Raw genomic sequence first — 16453 nt, 5'->3', positions numbered from 1 at the left:
CCCGGTGCGGTTAGGACATACGGCCACAGCCAACCCTACCCCACGCTGGGAGGAGATACGCTCGGACAAACCTGGTTTTCGTAGGTGAAAATTGTCTCCACAAACAGCTTGCACAGGTCTGCATGCTGCAATGAGGCATGGACACACTTTTTCGACAATTTTGTTGCAATTGAGCGAAAAGCGATGTCCCAACTGGGTGGTGTAGATGCGTAATACACCGGCTGACCTACAGTGAAAGGGTATTGAGGATAAGTCTGACATGCAACAGCGCATTTTCACACAACCGACTGAAGGTTACTTACATTGAACGAATACAGTACAGTACGTTCCAGACCCAGATTTCATTTTCTGGACTATTGGAATGGAGAAAATGTCACTCATGCACGACTCACTACCAAGCTGTGGGTAAATAACAAGTCAAAAAGGCCAGAATAGGCCGACCAAAACACTCGCCGAGGTTGTAGTGTCACCCTAGCGGCAGAATTAATAAGGTCAGTCACAGATACAGCTGATCGTGCATCATTTATCTTTACAAATCGTGATAGATGCATATAGATATCTGCATAATTTCTAACTAATTATGAGTTGCTAAACAATCGCCAGAAAACACACAACCTATTCAATCAGTTAATCTGCCAAAATGGGGTTAAAGTCTCTAGACTCTACAGCAGCATAAATCACGATTGGCGTTGCTGAAACATACCGAATCTACCACACACTTAAACTTAGAGGCATCGTAATGCTCAGCAAGATAGTAGAAAGATAGCATGCGTGAAAGGACAATGTGTAGAGGAGTCGCCGCCAGCGAGAAACGCTATGGTGCAAGCAAATACCAGACGGATAATCGGTAAGCTGTAGTGGGCTAGCGTTTTAAATAGTTCAGCAAGGACAGATATTGAGATGAGTTGATGGTTTAAATCAGTCCTGTGTGATTTTGGACTGTTTCTTGAACCTGCATAAATCTTGGACATGGTTCAAAAGATGAAAATAGGTCGTCCTTAATGCAAGTAGATGGGCAGTCAGCCCTTGCTACGATGGAACAGTCAGGATAGGCTTTGACACCAATCGTCATCGGGTCGCAGTCATCACCTCGAACTGTAGCTGGAGGCAATGTGTATCAAGGCAGCAGAGATCCCGGATACCGAGTGGAATTGTCTCTGATAAAATCTAAAGAATGTGATTGATGAGTGTGGCCACCATCGAAGAATGCAATAGGAATTAGTAGCTGAAGGCAGCGAAAGACTGATCAATGAGTACTTAACATTTCCGTGTTAAATTACAGTAAAAAGGCAGGATTTTAATGTCCAATATCACCGCATGGTTAACCAGCTATCTTGGATTTATAAGCAAAAATGTTCCTGCCTCTGCTCGTTACAAAACCTGAGGCTGAGGCATTCGAAGTTTGAGTTGCGAGAACGGCAACGGTCTTCACACAGCACGACCTGGGTACAAATCTAATACGGACCGTCTCCCCGTAACGAAGACTGATGCTAAAACTACGTGTTATTAAGAAATCTAGTATAAGCCAGAAATAGCAGGTATGAGCTAAAAGATCGTTAGGCCTAGAAGAGAGAATATGGTCAAAAATAATCTCCACAGAATCGTTGCTATATGTTTTTCTGTAGACTTTTTCTGTGAAGCAACAAGACTGCAATAAACGATAGAACTATACAAGAAGGATCTACACATAAAATTTATTAATTATCAATCTAACTGGGACAATGGAGATGATAATAATTAGGGCAGCGCAGCTATTTTTGAACAATTCAATTTTTAAATTAAGGAAGCATTTTCATTCTCTTCGGTGCGCTCAGCACAATGCTTCAGAAATACGTCTGTACAGCTCAAGTTTATTCCATAAAATATATAAATTTTTTGTCCACAGCATCTGTTAGCTGTGACCCCATGATTGGGACAGTGGAACTTAACGAGCCGGTCTTAAAAAGGCCAATTTTAGTAACCCATAGTTTAGCTTCCACCAGGAAGAATTGGCGGAATGTTAAGAGAAAAAGCTAATAATATAATTCGCTTTGCTTGAGCGAGGGTGAAACCTCACGTTCTTTTCATGCGATCTTTCTGAGTGATCTTCCCCAGACATACTCTCTAACGATTCATGTTTTATTGGCAAATAAAAGATTGTTGAGTATGTGTTTAAAGTTTAAAACAATATATGAATCTAATGGTAGTTTCGCTTAAAAAGCCTCCTGAAATGGAGGTTCATAGTTCCTTGTCCTTGACGACGTAATAAGCAGATCCACATCAACTTTACCTACAACTCTCAATCTCATGCTGCATTACTATTTCCAGTGCCTTTCCTTACTTATCTTCCAATTCGTTGGCTTCGCGGATGACATTCACATCATTTGACGGACATCTATGGAGGTGTGCGAGGCGTACTAGGCGACGAAGACTAGGTACCTGCACTGCCGGAGGATCTGACCACGATAAAGCTTGTCTCGATAGCAAAGTAACAGTTGACAACGACGATCTGGAAGTGGTAGAGGAGCTCGACTACCTAAGAACCATCGTAACTTCGGATTTGAACGTAAGCAGCAATATCCGTTGACGCATTGCTCTGGGAACTTTCTATATGCTCCACTAACTCCTGCGATCCAGAAAACTCCAGCAACACACGAAATGTCGTCTACCGGCACAAATCTTCAACTATCCTGACAGTGAACGCCAAAACACACGCCATTTTCGAGCGGCTGGTGTACGAGCAGGGCGTCTGGGGAAGGAGAATGAAGCAAGAGCCTGTTGAGCTGTTTTACAGTGTAAATATTCTGACGGTGGTCAAAGCTTATAGGATACGATGTCTGATGCAGATGATGGAGATGCTGAGCCCATATACCGCCAGGAAGATGCTCGTCTGCGACCCGTTCGGCACAAAGACGTAAAGGATCTCAGCGAGCTCCTCCGCTGTATCGGGTGGTGTTTAACTTGTCCGAGATCAGATACAGGCCTGAGGCGCGTTTTCTGGAAAAGGATTGTCGACCTAAACATTTCCAAAGACGTGCCCTATCCTCAGCAAGCCAAGAAGAAGAGGAAAAAGTTATCCGTATCCAGATAGTCAACCGTTGGTATGGAGGACTGATAGGGAAAGAATTTTCGATACCAGTACCTTCGAGTTTATCCCTATCATTGCTACCACTAAGCCACCAGTTTACTCATAAAAAAATCATAAATTGTTCAAACCCTCGCATAACAAACAAAATCGACTGCAAAGCTAATTTGATCAATAATGTCGCATGATCACGCTACTGGGACCTCATTATGTCTGACTCATTTACAATGCATACAAACTGCATTAGCACATCAAAAGACGGTATGCTACCAACATTCCCAAAAAGGTTCAACACACAAGCAAATCAAACCTCATTATTCGAATGCCCCCGAATTTGTACAAACAGCTATTCAAATGCAATTAACTATAGACAACGTCCTTGGGAAACCCATCAACCGGATCTCGATCCCGGGTTTGCCGGGATCTCGGGTGTGACGAATTCAAGATCGCTCGCATCACTGGAGATTAGCTCCGAATTTCCTTTCAACTCCTTTTTTTATCCCCATGTGCGAAACCGTACAATTCTGCACAACTGCGATGATGATGCCTCGACCATAACCTCCTCTCGAGATGGCATTTCCGCCTTCCATCGGCGAGAGAGCGCCATGGTTCAATCGTAAACCGCGATTACTCCTTGCGGATGATGAATTCACTCGAAAATGTCATACGTCTTCTTCTCCATCTTGCTCCCGCCCAGTGGAGATCTCTTGCCGTTCTTGATTGCTTCATTCACCATTATGCATGTAGTAATGTACACACACACACGCACGCATACGCAACCCGCAAATGTCAAGAGAGCACTGAGTAGCTTAGCAAACAATTCACCCCATCGCTGATCGGTTCAATGCTCGGCTGTTTACATTATCTACACGGTTCTCGTTTTTTTTTTTCTTTTCGTTTCCCACCCCTAGATGACTTCCGGGGATTTTTTGGTATGGCTGGTTTTCTCGTGAAAAATCATCGCCTCGATATCTTGTGGTATAAAGTTCTTCTTGGAAGATGACTACATAACACGGCTTCTTTGGGTAGCTTGTTGCAGATTTTTATTACGGCCTTTTGCCGTCATGAGTAAAATTTGAACTTAGCACCTTCCGGTTGGCTGATCGTCAGCACCGTGGTGGATGAATTGATGAGCACTCCGAGCGTTTGAAGAGTAAAAATAAAACACTAACCAACGCGTGCAGACCTGGTCTCCCTGCGAGCCATTCCGGATTTAGGTCTGCATAATGAATACTATTTTTCTCTAACTAAATACTGGTTCCAAAGGTAGGCAGCAAGAAAAAAGAAGGTTCTCATCGGCTTCGGCGTAACGTTTAACGTCACAGTTCCTCACCGCAAAGAAGAACAGGTGGGATTACAGATTGTGGCTGTGTTTTTATGAATCAAATTTTAAATAAATCATTCTTAAACGCTTAACGCCTCAGATCACGGCACAAGCACACCAGGCTCGCGGACCCGGATTCGAAATGTCAAAACAATTTCCCCACATGGTGTGCGAGTAGTTTTGATTCCATTTTCTTCGCCAGCAACCTCAACTCTACATTTCAGCTCCGCTCAACACCAAGTCAAACAACCGGTACCGGCCGAAGATGAGCTCGCAAGCGCTGTTTGCCGCTGTTTGATCTCGCATTGTTCCCATATCGCTTGCATCGCCGGTAATGCTTTGTGTGCGCTCCGGCCCCGGACGCCACGACCTTCCACCGCTAGATTATGATTGATTGTACTTCAGGCCCGAAAAGTTGTGCCGTCTAATGAAATTACTACGGTTTTTCGGTGACCGAGCGACAACAAACAACCGAGCACTGCCCAAAAAAAATAATACGTCCACGCTAAATGCCATCGAGTTAGCGGACATCGCGAGTTTGAGGTTGAGAGTGGTACCAACGATGCGCTTTTTCGGGCCGGCTGCACTCGTCTAAGTGTAAGAGGCAATCGAACAAATTGAAGGATACCCTAATCGGTGGCCCTTTTTCACAGGGCGGGGATGAAGGGATAGAGCGTGGGGTTTCATGTCACCCTCTCTCTCTCTCTCTGTCTTCTTAATTGCTTTAAACTTCAAACTCGTCTGTAAAAAGTTGGAAGGTAATCGAGAAATTTGAAGTAACAGCGAAGGTAGGGCAGCCGTCTTGGCCACTTAAGCATTCAAGGGAGTACAAGGGTTTTTCAGTAGATAAGCAAAATTATTAACGCTTATGGCAAAGTTGTAAAAGTAAAAGTAGTGAAAACAGTTAGATGATGTGACAAAAGAGACATGCATACTACAATCAACATATTTTGAACTAAGTAGAATAATTTCAAAAAACGTTGAAGACGGTTACTATGGGAAATGCAGGGTTTTTCAAATGCTAAGACAACATTGTCAACTGTCATGATAATGGTTACTGTCTGACGGCACGTCAAAACAATCATATGATACGTCAAATGTGTCAAGTCATTGGACAATAAACCAAAAGGCCACTCTTTATTAATCAAGTGCAATAGCCCTCTGATTGCAATTCTACCGTGAACCATTAGAGGATACACACTAAAGAAGATGGAGGTATTTCTTCTATATGGCAATCTTAGCACCTAATAATTAGCCAAGATTTTAGAGACAGAATTCAAATTCATAATTTCAGGTTGTCATGAGTTTTTGGGAACATTTCTAGCTTTCAGATCGCTGCATTAAAACCTGCTGGATGCGCAAGGTTGACCCAAGTCAAAGAAAGAAAGCTGCTGTGAGGTGGGGCTGAAGGTTTTCTCCTATGAACTGGAAACCCCTGCAATCGCAAAAATCAACAACAAAAACATTATCAATCCAGCAATTACGAGTTAAATTAAAGAAAAAGCAGTCAAAAGCAGAGAATTCCCTTTTCGCTACAATGTATCCGCATTTAGGGCAACAATCGGCACAATGATTGTGCTAAATGGTAAATCATTTTCGCAACACCAGCCCGATCGGCCCCACACACAAGGATATGCTCAATTTGCAAATTCCAGGCAACGGTGCTAACGTTGGCCCAAGGTCCGCCAGCCGGCGATTCGTGATAACAACCGATTGCAGGCTCGTTCGATCGATGCCGATAGGAAAGATTTGCACGCTCGCACAAGCAACGAACCTCAGGCTTCATTCGATCGATTATAACCGTAGGAAGCCCGTGCTCGTATCAACACACAGCGAGGCATATTGTCGTTTTGTTTGCACCACCCATTCGCTACCGAATGACAAAACAGCACCGATGCCTCAGGTACCTACCCCAACACCACACTCATGTGCCGCATCACCGCAAGGATGTGGATGTGTCAAATATTTGCGCACATTGCTGGCTGGCTTTACTTATGCCAAAAATTACCGCATAATAATGATCCCGACCTTGACTTTCATTAGCGCGGAAGCTTGTAAGCTCCGGCGCTAGATGTAGCGTAACGGATCGCAATCACAGTCGGAAAAGGGTGCGTCCGGGTGTTGCCGCCACCCTCGGCTAGATTCTTTTCAATCAACCTTACACCCGGTTCCTGCTGGTTTTCGGAATATTTCACAAAAGAAGTACAACAGCCATTCACGGTAGGCTGCCACTCGAGAGGTCTTGGTGTAAACACTTCACCTGGTCAAACACGCAAACGCACAGTTCGATCGAACGAACTCCAAGCGGTACGGGAAATCCCCATTGACATGCCATGCCCGGTTTTGGGGCCCCCGGGTTGTCGAAAGGTCACTCCTCCTACTGAGCATCCCTTGGCCGAGGTTCACGCGCAGTGCCCGAAAACTATGTACCAAACACCCAAGCGAAACCCCTATCGCGCAGATCTCACTCACTAGTCTCCAGTGCCACGCGAACGTACCGCGTGTGTAGTGGCGTGAAATGCGAGCACCTTGTTTAACGAGCAGCATCTTCCTGGCGCGTGGACATGTACCACTTTGCGCAACATCAAACAACCTGCGATCAGGTACACACGCACATCAATCGACCGAACTGGTGTACCTTCGCCGTTTGGGGCTGGGTTGAATCGGGACGGGTTTACTAGCATTGAAATTAGTTTCACATTATCACAGACGACCGATGGACCGGCAGCCTTGCCACTGTGCTCCTCACAGCCCCCACCTCTACTGTCCCGTGCTGTATGGCAAACTAATTATACTCGCTAATGGTCCTCGCTCACTTCAGCCCCACGCGACATATGCGTCCGAGACGGAGCTTCTGGGCTTCTGCTTTGCTCGCGCTCACTCTCGCTCTCTGTTGATGGAAGCATCTTCAGCCGATTCAGTTGGTCCTCCAGTGGTTTTTGTTCGGAGCCCCAGCCTTACTAAAGCGGCCGCCTGGTGATGGGTTTCAAACCGTGAAAAATCGTTCGCCCCACAGCCGGAGAGTTGAGCTTTGATGAAGATATAATTGATATGGTGGCGGGCACGGCTCGTCCGCTAAACCGGTGGCCTGAAGGTTTTTCCTTCAACGCCGAAGGGCGCCATGAAGTAGGGAAAATGCCATCGGTGCGGCTTGCTTCTGCTGAGTGCTGATCGTTCCCAGCCTGATAAAGGCACCGTCCCTCGTTCGGAATCACATCAACTGATTTGTTGCATTGTTGTGTTGCGTTATGCCCCAATTGAGCCACTTCTATGCAAATGCTCAAATGCTTGTTAAAAATGCTTCAGATCGGTATCTGTTGTGCAAAAACATGTAGCTAGTAAAGTATATGGTGCGGCTCCAAGGTTTGCCTGTCATATTTTCAGTTGAAAATGTATGATTAATGTTTCACTAGCGCAAACAATTTTTTACTACGAATACTAAGGTTATTGGATCGTTTATGTTCCTTAGAGCAATTATTTTTATTAAAGCTTCTTCAGGTCGTACTTGCCGAAACAAAAATTTGTCGTAATTTACCTCGTACCTTCATAATCAGGTTCGGAAATTTAATTGAAATTCGATCTGTAGCCTTCAGCCTGTAAGGCCAAGAGATGAAGAACGGTATCATGTGTATATGTGTGTATATAATAAATGATATTCATAATAAATAATTAACAGCTCATTAAAGAGATGAAAATATGAATAATGATTATCATTTATTAAAATGATATCAAAATAGATGTTTATGAATAATTTGAAAAAGCATACAAAATTTATCACACATATTTAAGACAACGATACTATTAATACATACGTTCAATATATTTTTTTTAAGTGAATAACACTGAATGAAGCTGAATCGATAAAAACTGTGCGAAACTCTACTTCTTCTTCTTCTTCCTTGGCAATACAACCTCGAGAGGTCTCGGCCTACCATTTTATGGCTTTCTGTGAGTTAATTTTATCTGTAGTAAAGTAGTTAGCCTTACGTACGGATAGGATTTCAACCCCGGACCTACCGTGTGAAGACGGGCACCGTTATCGCCTCTACCACCCGTCCACCCGTAAGAAACTCGATGCAACAAAATGTATAAAATGGGATAATCAAATGAGTAATAAAGAGTGCAAAGTTCTTTTAACACATAAAGTATACAAATAACTGAAAAAAAACATTGAATGGAAAATAAATCCAAATACTTGATTAAGATTTGATTTTGATTAATTTAAGAGGATTGACGTACACACAAAAACCATGCACCTAATGTTATCATGCACCTGTATGATCTAAACAAATTTAATTTTTGAAACTAGAAAAGAAGAACACAAACTAAACAAACAGAAATAGCACAGCACCCAAAACATAATTATTTAAACAAAATACTTGTTTGTTGTCATAGGGCGGATCGGTGGTATAAGCGGTAACGGCGCCGGCCTTCACACAACAGGACCGGGGTTCAAATCCTATAAAGACTGTCCCCCCGTAGCGATCATTAAGTCAAGTTAATCATTAAGTCTAGTAAGCCAGAAATGGCAGGCATGATCTCTGCATGAGGCAGAAGTCGTTAGGCCAAAAAAGAAGAAGAAGAAGACGAAGAAGAAGACGAAGAACAAGAAGAAGAAGAAGAAGAAGAAAAGGACTTATGATAAATTTTTATTAAAAAAACACCAGGAAATGATTTTGTAAAATTAGTAAAGAAATGAAGTGGGAAAAATAGCACAATTTTCAGAAAAAAATATTTTAAATCATCATATACTACTGTACGACAACTAGAAAAGAACAGAAAAAATATACAAAATATAAATTATTCTACATAAGTAAGATAAGCAAAGAAGCTTTACGAGTAAGATAAGTACAGAAACATAATAAAATAATAAAGGAAAAAGAGCTCAGAATTCTATTTAATCCTTGTGAAATCAGAATTCTTTAAATGTGTTTAAACAGTTCAGAGTTATATAGGCTTTCCCTTCAAGTTACTTCAATAGTATTCAGAAAAAAAGCCTAAAAATACACAAAAAAACACTAGAAAAAAACAGATTTTATAAAAAGACGACAATTTGGAATAAATTATTAAAACATATGAAAACACTAAGCAAACCTCAAACACTGCTGCAAGGGTATTCCCATACACCCAAACACATCATGCGCATCGTTTTTCGCCAATCAGTTCTATATTTGCACCAAAATAGCGTGTGATAACTTTAAACGCAAACCAACCCGTACCGCTTGTTTGACAAATATTCTTCCACATGATTCAATGCCGGAAGTAGTGCACACACACACATCCACACACATTTCCCAACCGAACCGTGCTAAGCATTTCGGAGATCCGTTTTGTTCGGCGATCTATATTTTCAACGATGATCAATGATCGTTCGCAGCTCAGTCGCCTGATTCCGCTAGCTCCATAATTCATTTAGCCGGATTTTCCCACCTTCAACGCACCTTTGGCCACAATTTCTCATACTTCTTCTTCTTCTTCTTCTTCTCGTTTTCCCTACGATGTTTTGTTGTTTTCGTTTTGGCACAGATGCCATCGTTATTGGATAACATTTGTCAACAGCACGCAACATCTCGAATATGCGAACCTGCGAATTCGGCACGGTAGGCAACGGCCCCCATCGGTTCACACGTCCGTGTGCCGTTTTGCTGCCACCTGCTCCCTGCTTGCCACTTGGCAGCTAGTTGGCATCGTTTTTTCTTAACCTCACCATTTCATACGCTGCATCAGAAGCCATCAGAAGTAAATCAGGGTCGCTATTGGCGTTAAAGGTCTGGCTGCCCACCGGCGAAACGCTAAACAGATCATCACCGGACCACGATTCCGTGACGTGTGTCTTTCGATTATGACCCAGCCGCGATGGCGGGAAAAGAATACACCGACCTGTGCGCTGTGTGTGTGTGTTTGCGTTTTTTTTCCTCCCGTGAAAAGCCCAAACAATATTCCCACCATAAAAAACTCCCCCGAATGTCGCGCTCAAGATGTCAGGTGGCATCAGAAAATTAAATAATCAGTACGTCACACACAACAACAAAAAAAACATCAACACGATCTTTTAAAAATGGCTAACGGGCCTATGGAAGTAGGGGTTAAAAATACGGTAACTTGAAGAAAAGTGAGAAAAAAAAACAGAAAGAGAGAGAGACCGAAGACCGCGAAGCATGCAAGTTCTTCTGCCGATGTCCACCGAAAATCTGCTCTCGGTTGAACTTCTGTTCCAAAAAATCATTTTTCGTACACGGTCGCGGATTGTTCGGATGGCTCCGTAGTGCGTGGCTCCGTGGTGGTAGATAGCATTTCCTGCAGGTGGCAACCCCTCTCTCGATCAGCATCATCGATGCGCTCGGAGGAATCGTCCTCCCGCTCTAGGGGATACACACACCAAAAATTCAACAGCCCGGAGATTCGCACTCTTCGGCGATCGACGACGATCTTACCGCTTGCCGCATTGTCATATAAAAAGATCGACCGGCGTACCAAAAGCGATCAGTCTAACGCTGACCAGGTTAGCTTAGTGGCGCGACCGTGCCAACAACGAAACAAGAGGCCAAAAAAACGGTACACACAGTGTGGGCGAAGGAAGGAACGATCCTGCCACAAGAGCCACCACAGTGCAGTTCGAAATCGAAAGTGATCAGCGGTGCATTCTTCCCAGTGTAACACGTGCTTTCAGTGTGCAGTTTACCTGAAGTGACTGAGCTGCTCACACGAAGAAGTTAAAAAATGGTGAGTCAGGATGGTGAGCAAGATGCATCCCCGGTCTGGTCGGACAGGAAAGGTGCTAAGTGTGCTGTTTGCACTAGCAATACGACCGGTGCTGTGAAGGAACTGTTCGTGTAGTGAAGTTTTGCATAGATTTCTAACCGCACTGGAACGCAAACCGCGATCGTTCGGTGCTGGCGGCGTTTAATTAACAGCTAAGTGTCCTTGAAGCAACCAGCAATTGAGGTGGACGACAGTAACAAAAAAAAAAAGACTCGTGCCAGCAGATCAGTGTGGTGATCAGTCGGTGATGATCGGTGGTGAAGTTGCTCCCCGCTATCGGTGTCCTGTCGACCGTGTACAGCCAACCGTTACTTGGATTGCATAAGCGACCGAAATGTCATGTCGAAGCATTATACAATGGCGGGATGAAGTTGTTTTGCAGACCCCTTTTTCTTACGATCATCTCAAGAAAAAACTTCCTCATTTAAATCTCTCTGACCCTCTAAAATTCCAAATCAACCTCCTCCAAGTAGAGCAGTCTCTTCATAACGCCCAGTCTCTCGAAAGTCTAAAAATAACCTCCAACGACCACAGCCCTTGCCCGAGGTTACGATTTGAATGCACGACTAATTATCATCCGTTTTACCGGTAAATCTCGTCCGATAACTAATCCCACGATCAAGGACAACGGCTGCAAGATTTTCACTTTTCAATCGATCGATCCTAGGCTGATCGGCAACAAACGGAGTCGTCGAAGTTAATCATCACCCAAGCTGGCGCTATCCGTGCGCTATTATGAAAAAGCTTTCGACACTTGGGGGCAATTTGCTTGATTTATGTTTATCCTTTCGTTCGCCATTATTCGTCGTGATCGGCGGCACCGCCACACGCACACAAAATCGCCGACAGGGGTGATGAGCATAATGAGTGCTCGTTCCACTAGTGTCTTGTGTATATTGATTTAATTTGTCCCGTCCAGAGCTTGCGACACGGTTTATGCAAATGGCATTAGACTCCACGGTTCGGAGGCATACTGTGGGAGATTTTTGTTTTTTTTTTTGGCCTCAAATTCCTTCCAAACCCGATATGGAGCAGGTCCGGTTCCCATTTTGAACAGGTGTTTCTCTCTTGGAACGCTGTCATTAACACGATAAGCAAGAGCTATGGTTAGAGACAACCTCTTGCTGGATTTTGATTTATTCGACCCTTTTATTTCGCAGAAACTGTTCACCTTCCTTCTGCTCGCCGTGCTGGGCTACGCACGTGCGGAGGAGTTCAATGGTTACTTCTACCCGAAGCCGAGCTGTTCCCTGGCCGAAACGGTGTACGTGACGCGAACGGAGACGGATTACCAGCGGTACACGGAAACTATCGCCACACCGGTGTACGGCGATGAGCAGACGGTCGTGTCGTCCGTCTTCATTACGAGCACCTACACAGCGACCGTTCCCGTCTATCAGACGCTTACCAGCACCGCTACGTACACCGTAACGCCGCCGCTGCAACCGCCCCAGACCGTGTACAACACCGTAACGCTACCACCGGTCGTGTCTACCACGACCGTTGTCACGGCAACTCCGGTGTATCGTACACAGACGGAAACGCGTACCGTTACACAGCCCCCGGTAACGCTACCACCCCAGGTCATCTACTCCACCGTACAGCTGCCACCGGTAACGCGTACCGAAACGTCCGTCTACACTACCACCACACCCGTCATCCAGACTGTGCAGGACTATCGTACCGTAACGCTTCCACCTGTAACGCTTCCGGCCCAAACCATCTACTCGACCGTACAGCTTCCACCGGTAACGCGCACCGAAACGTCCGTCATCACCCGTACCAGTCAGGTGGTGCAGACGGTACGTGACACCGTAACGGTTCCGCCGGTAACGCTTCCGGCTCAAACGATCTACTCCACGGTACAGCTCCCGCCGGTAACGCGCACCACCACATCCGTCTACACGACCGCTACACCCGTCTACCAAACCGTTACCGACACGCGCACCGTTACGCTGCCCGGTGTCCCAGTACCCGCGCAAACGATCTACAGCACCGTAACGTTACCGGCCGTTACGCGCACCGTCAGCTCGGTCTACACCCAGCCCGGCGGTTTCCAGACGGTGTACGTCACGCAGACCGAGTTCCAGCGCGACCAGGTGCAGGCCCAGACGATCTACAGCACCGTAACGCTACCGGCCGTTACGAAGACCTTCTGCGCACCGACCTATCTGCCGCCGCAGAACACGCTCGCCGTGTACAACCAGGGACGCTACACGAACGGACTGTTTTAATTTCTACGCCAGCACAGCAAAAACTAAAATAAAATAAAGCTAAACGAAACGATCCGATGGTTCCTCCGGTGATGGTCACTTTCTCATGCGGTGGGCGGAGATTATGGGAGCTTGTGTCGTTCAATCCGAACACGCGCGTGCGCAGATGCAAAGACAAAAGACTGCGCCAAGCGACGAACCTGAAGCTGAACTTGCAATCGTTTAGGCGTCGAACGGTTGTCATCGAAATCACTTGGATTTGTTTCATCTTTATACAAACAAAGCTCCTCTTTCCCATTCCCTCCCGGTAATATTCCCCCCCCCTCCCTTGATTCTTTCTTTCTTTTTACGACCTTTTTTTGTGGCGATGACCTTACGGCAAAACACACGCCATTATATAGAAGAATGCCATATGAAATCTGCACCAAAATGCTAATCAAGCTACGCCCCGTGTGCAGACAGCAGACAGGCAAAACCTTGAGGATGCATTTTAAAATAGAATCATCACACAGCCAGCCAGACGGACTCACTGGGCTTATTTTTCTTTGGGTCACCCCCCAAATTTTCCGAACCGAATTTCACAACCCAAACCCCTCCCCCCCACCCCCCCGGAATCCTCCAAAGAACACCGTCCACCCAAAAGCCATTGATCACGGACGGGGTGCGATCGTCATCAGCAGCTCGTAGCCCGTTGACGTTGCCAAATGTTAATCATGCATTCGGCGTAGTATGGGAATATGTTTTTCTTCGATGCCCACCACCAATGCCCTTTCGGTGGCCGATGGTATTGTTATGCCCGGGGTCCGATTCGTAGCCCGTTTTGTTATAATTACCGTTTGATTGCTAAATACCGACGAGTCGACGAACAGCAGGCGTGCAAGCTCGTGCAAGCTCCAAAAATGTTTTGAGATGCGATTTTTGGGCTGTTTTTTTTTTTTGTTTTGTTTTTGTTTTCGGTAGGTTTCTTCCAGTTTCCATCAGACCATTGTCTACGAAACCCATTAACATGCGAACAAGCTCGTGATGAATGATGAGCCACTTGCGAGGTAGGCGACAGAAACAATCAAACTGTTCTAGCGGCCAGCGTGGCCTTCCGCTTGTCTGATTATTACACCAGATAGTAGTGGACTTAAGGTTGTACTGTAGTCGATTAACCAATGTAACGAGATGGAGAATGAATAAACGATTGTTTTTATTTTCTTTAACTTCAATTGTGAAACGTCTGTCAAGCTGCTTTATTTCCCAAACAACACGATATCACTCTTTTTCCATTTGCCACTATCGCTAATCTTCCCATTTCCATGCGAACAAAACTGTTCCCCGTTAGCGGAATGGGTGGGGATGGATGGATATTTTTATCTTTTTAATGGGTGGTAAGCAAGAGCTTTTCCAAAATAGAACGTGTTCGCCGTACCAGCGCCGAACGCCGATGATAGCACGCACGGCAAGGTTAGGGTGAAGAGAAAATGTTACACGTCCTTTGTCAGGGTAATTTTGTCGTTTTCTTTTCAGATTCACCCGAACCTCAAATAAATTAAATTTGTGTGACAGAAATTGCTCGTCTTTTAGGCAGCAGAAGCATTATGCAAACGAAACGGTAATTTGGATATGGTTATGCATAGGAATTCCAGCAGCAAGAATGCAGCTCATCGGACACCTAAGCGGCTTAGCGTAGCGGTACGAAAATAATACATTCGGTTTCATTTGCAATTTGAATTGTATTTGGTAACATCACCTTATTTTTTATAAATTGGTTCAAATCTCTTATAATAAAAATTGTTTCAATCAAAAATGTTATATTTTTAATAGCTTGCTTTAAATTATTTAAAATACATTTGGTATCGTTACTGTACTTTCAAAACTGCTACAGTAGTATGACGGCTTGACCTTATTGTCTACACCGCATATGATGACTCATGATCAAGTTCACAAAATTAACAAGCCATTTCCTCTTTGTTTTTTGTCATATCCTGATTATGCTCGATTCTGGTGATTACAGGGTAGTTGACCACTAGTTAATAACGAACGAGTTGATGTTCGTTGTCTGAGTGCGGACATCCGGTTCGATGTAGATGTGTATGGATCGGAGTAGAAGCTAGATAGCTCGTCTAGGGCAGCATCGAATTAAAACAGATCTATAAGTTTCATCCCGTTGCAGCAAGACCCACTTCCTCTAGCCAAAAGGTTAAACTTACCGACTTTTCTCGAACCCTACACCAATGAAGCTAACCATGTGTATCAAGGCTGGACTAGGATCTGCTGCACTCTGCTACAGTAAAATAAGCCTTCCTCTCTCTTTACTGCAGTGTTGTCATTATTCTTTCATCCTGAGAATGAATAAGGCTTGAAAGGATATTCGGTCTTCTCACGGCAAGACCCATCCGGACCGTTCCCGAGTAATGAAGACTGACCATCCAACTACGTGGTATTAACAAATCTAGTCAGCCACAAGATGACTAGCATGGCCTTGAAGATCGTTAAGACAAAGAAAAAGAGTAATCGGGATGCATTACAGAGTAAATCTGTTTCCATGTAGCTGAGGTACTCGGTGAGGCCAACACTTCTCTAATTTCGGATCCCGACCCCCAGCCGACACAAATTTATGTTATTCGAATAAATAATTAAATAATTGTTTACTTAGTAGTAAATTAAGTCATTACACCCACATAAAAGGAGCAGTCCGGAGGCACAGGTGATAGCAGTGCCTGGTGTCTTCCGGACTGCCTTCGCATACTTCGGAATGACTATCAGATTAGGGCTTACATTATTTTCAGTAAGTTAGGCACAGTAAGATAAGACCTCTATAGGTTGAGGTTGAAGATCATGGAAAGAATTCCATAGTCAACGAACTGCTAGTCTCGTATGCAACATATCGCATAATAGCGACGATCGCAAGGAACCAATTGCATTCAAGCTCCCTTTAGAAACGATCGGTACGAACAAAACAAGAGACTTCAACGATAATGTAGAAGGGGAACCCACACTCAGGAGGAGAAACATTGCATATTGGTTAAGTTTTTTACTAATATTTATTAATAAATCCACACAATTTTAAATTTCTAAAGATTTGTTTTAAGTAAATACACCTTT

At 44.4% G+C, this 16453-nt stretch overlaps 1 protein-coding gene across 1 annotated transcript; it reads left to right on the top strand.

The window, feature by feature from the left end:
* Positions 1 to 10656: 10656 nt before the first annotated feature.
* On the top strand, positions 10657 to 13436 carry LOC118509463 (agglutinin-like protein ARB_02240). Its single transcript, XM_036050088.1, has 2 exons — positions 10657 to 11111; positions 12311 to 13436. Exons 1-2 carry the CDS (start codon positions 11109 to 11111, stop codon positions 13382 to 13384), a joined length of 1077 nt encoding a protein of 358 aa, XP_035905981.1. The 5' UTR covers positions 10657 to 11108; the 3' UTR covers positions 13385 to 13436.
* The last annotated feature ends 3017 nt before the right edge of the window (positions 13437 to 16453 follow it).

This window comes from Anopheles stephensi, chromosome 3 (assembly GCF_013141755.1).
Source record: "Anopheles stephensi strain Indian chromosome 3, UCI_ANSTEP_V1.0, whole genome shotgun sequence".
NCBI lineage: Eukaryota > Metazoa > Arthropoda > Insecta > Diptera > Culicidae > Anopheles > Anopheles stephensi.
This window is presented reverse-complemented; position numbering and strand designations above follow the sequence as displayed.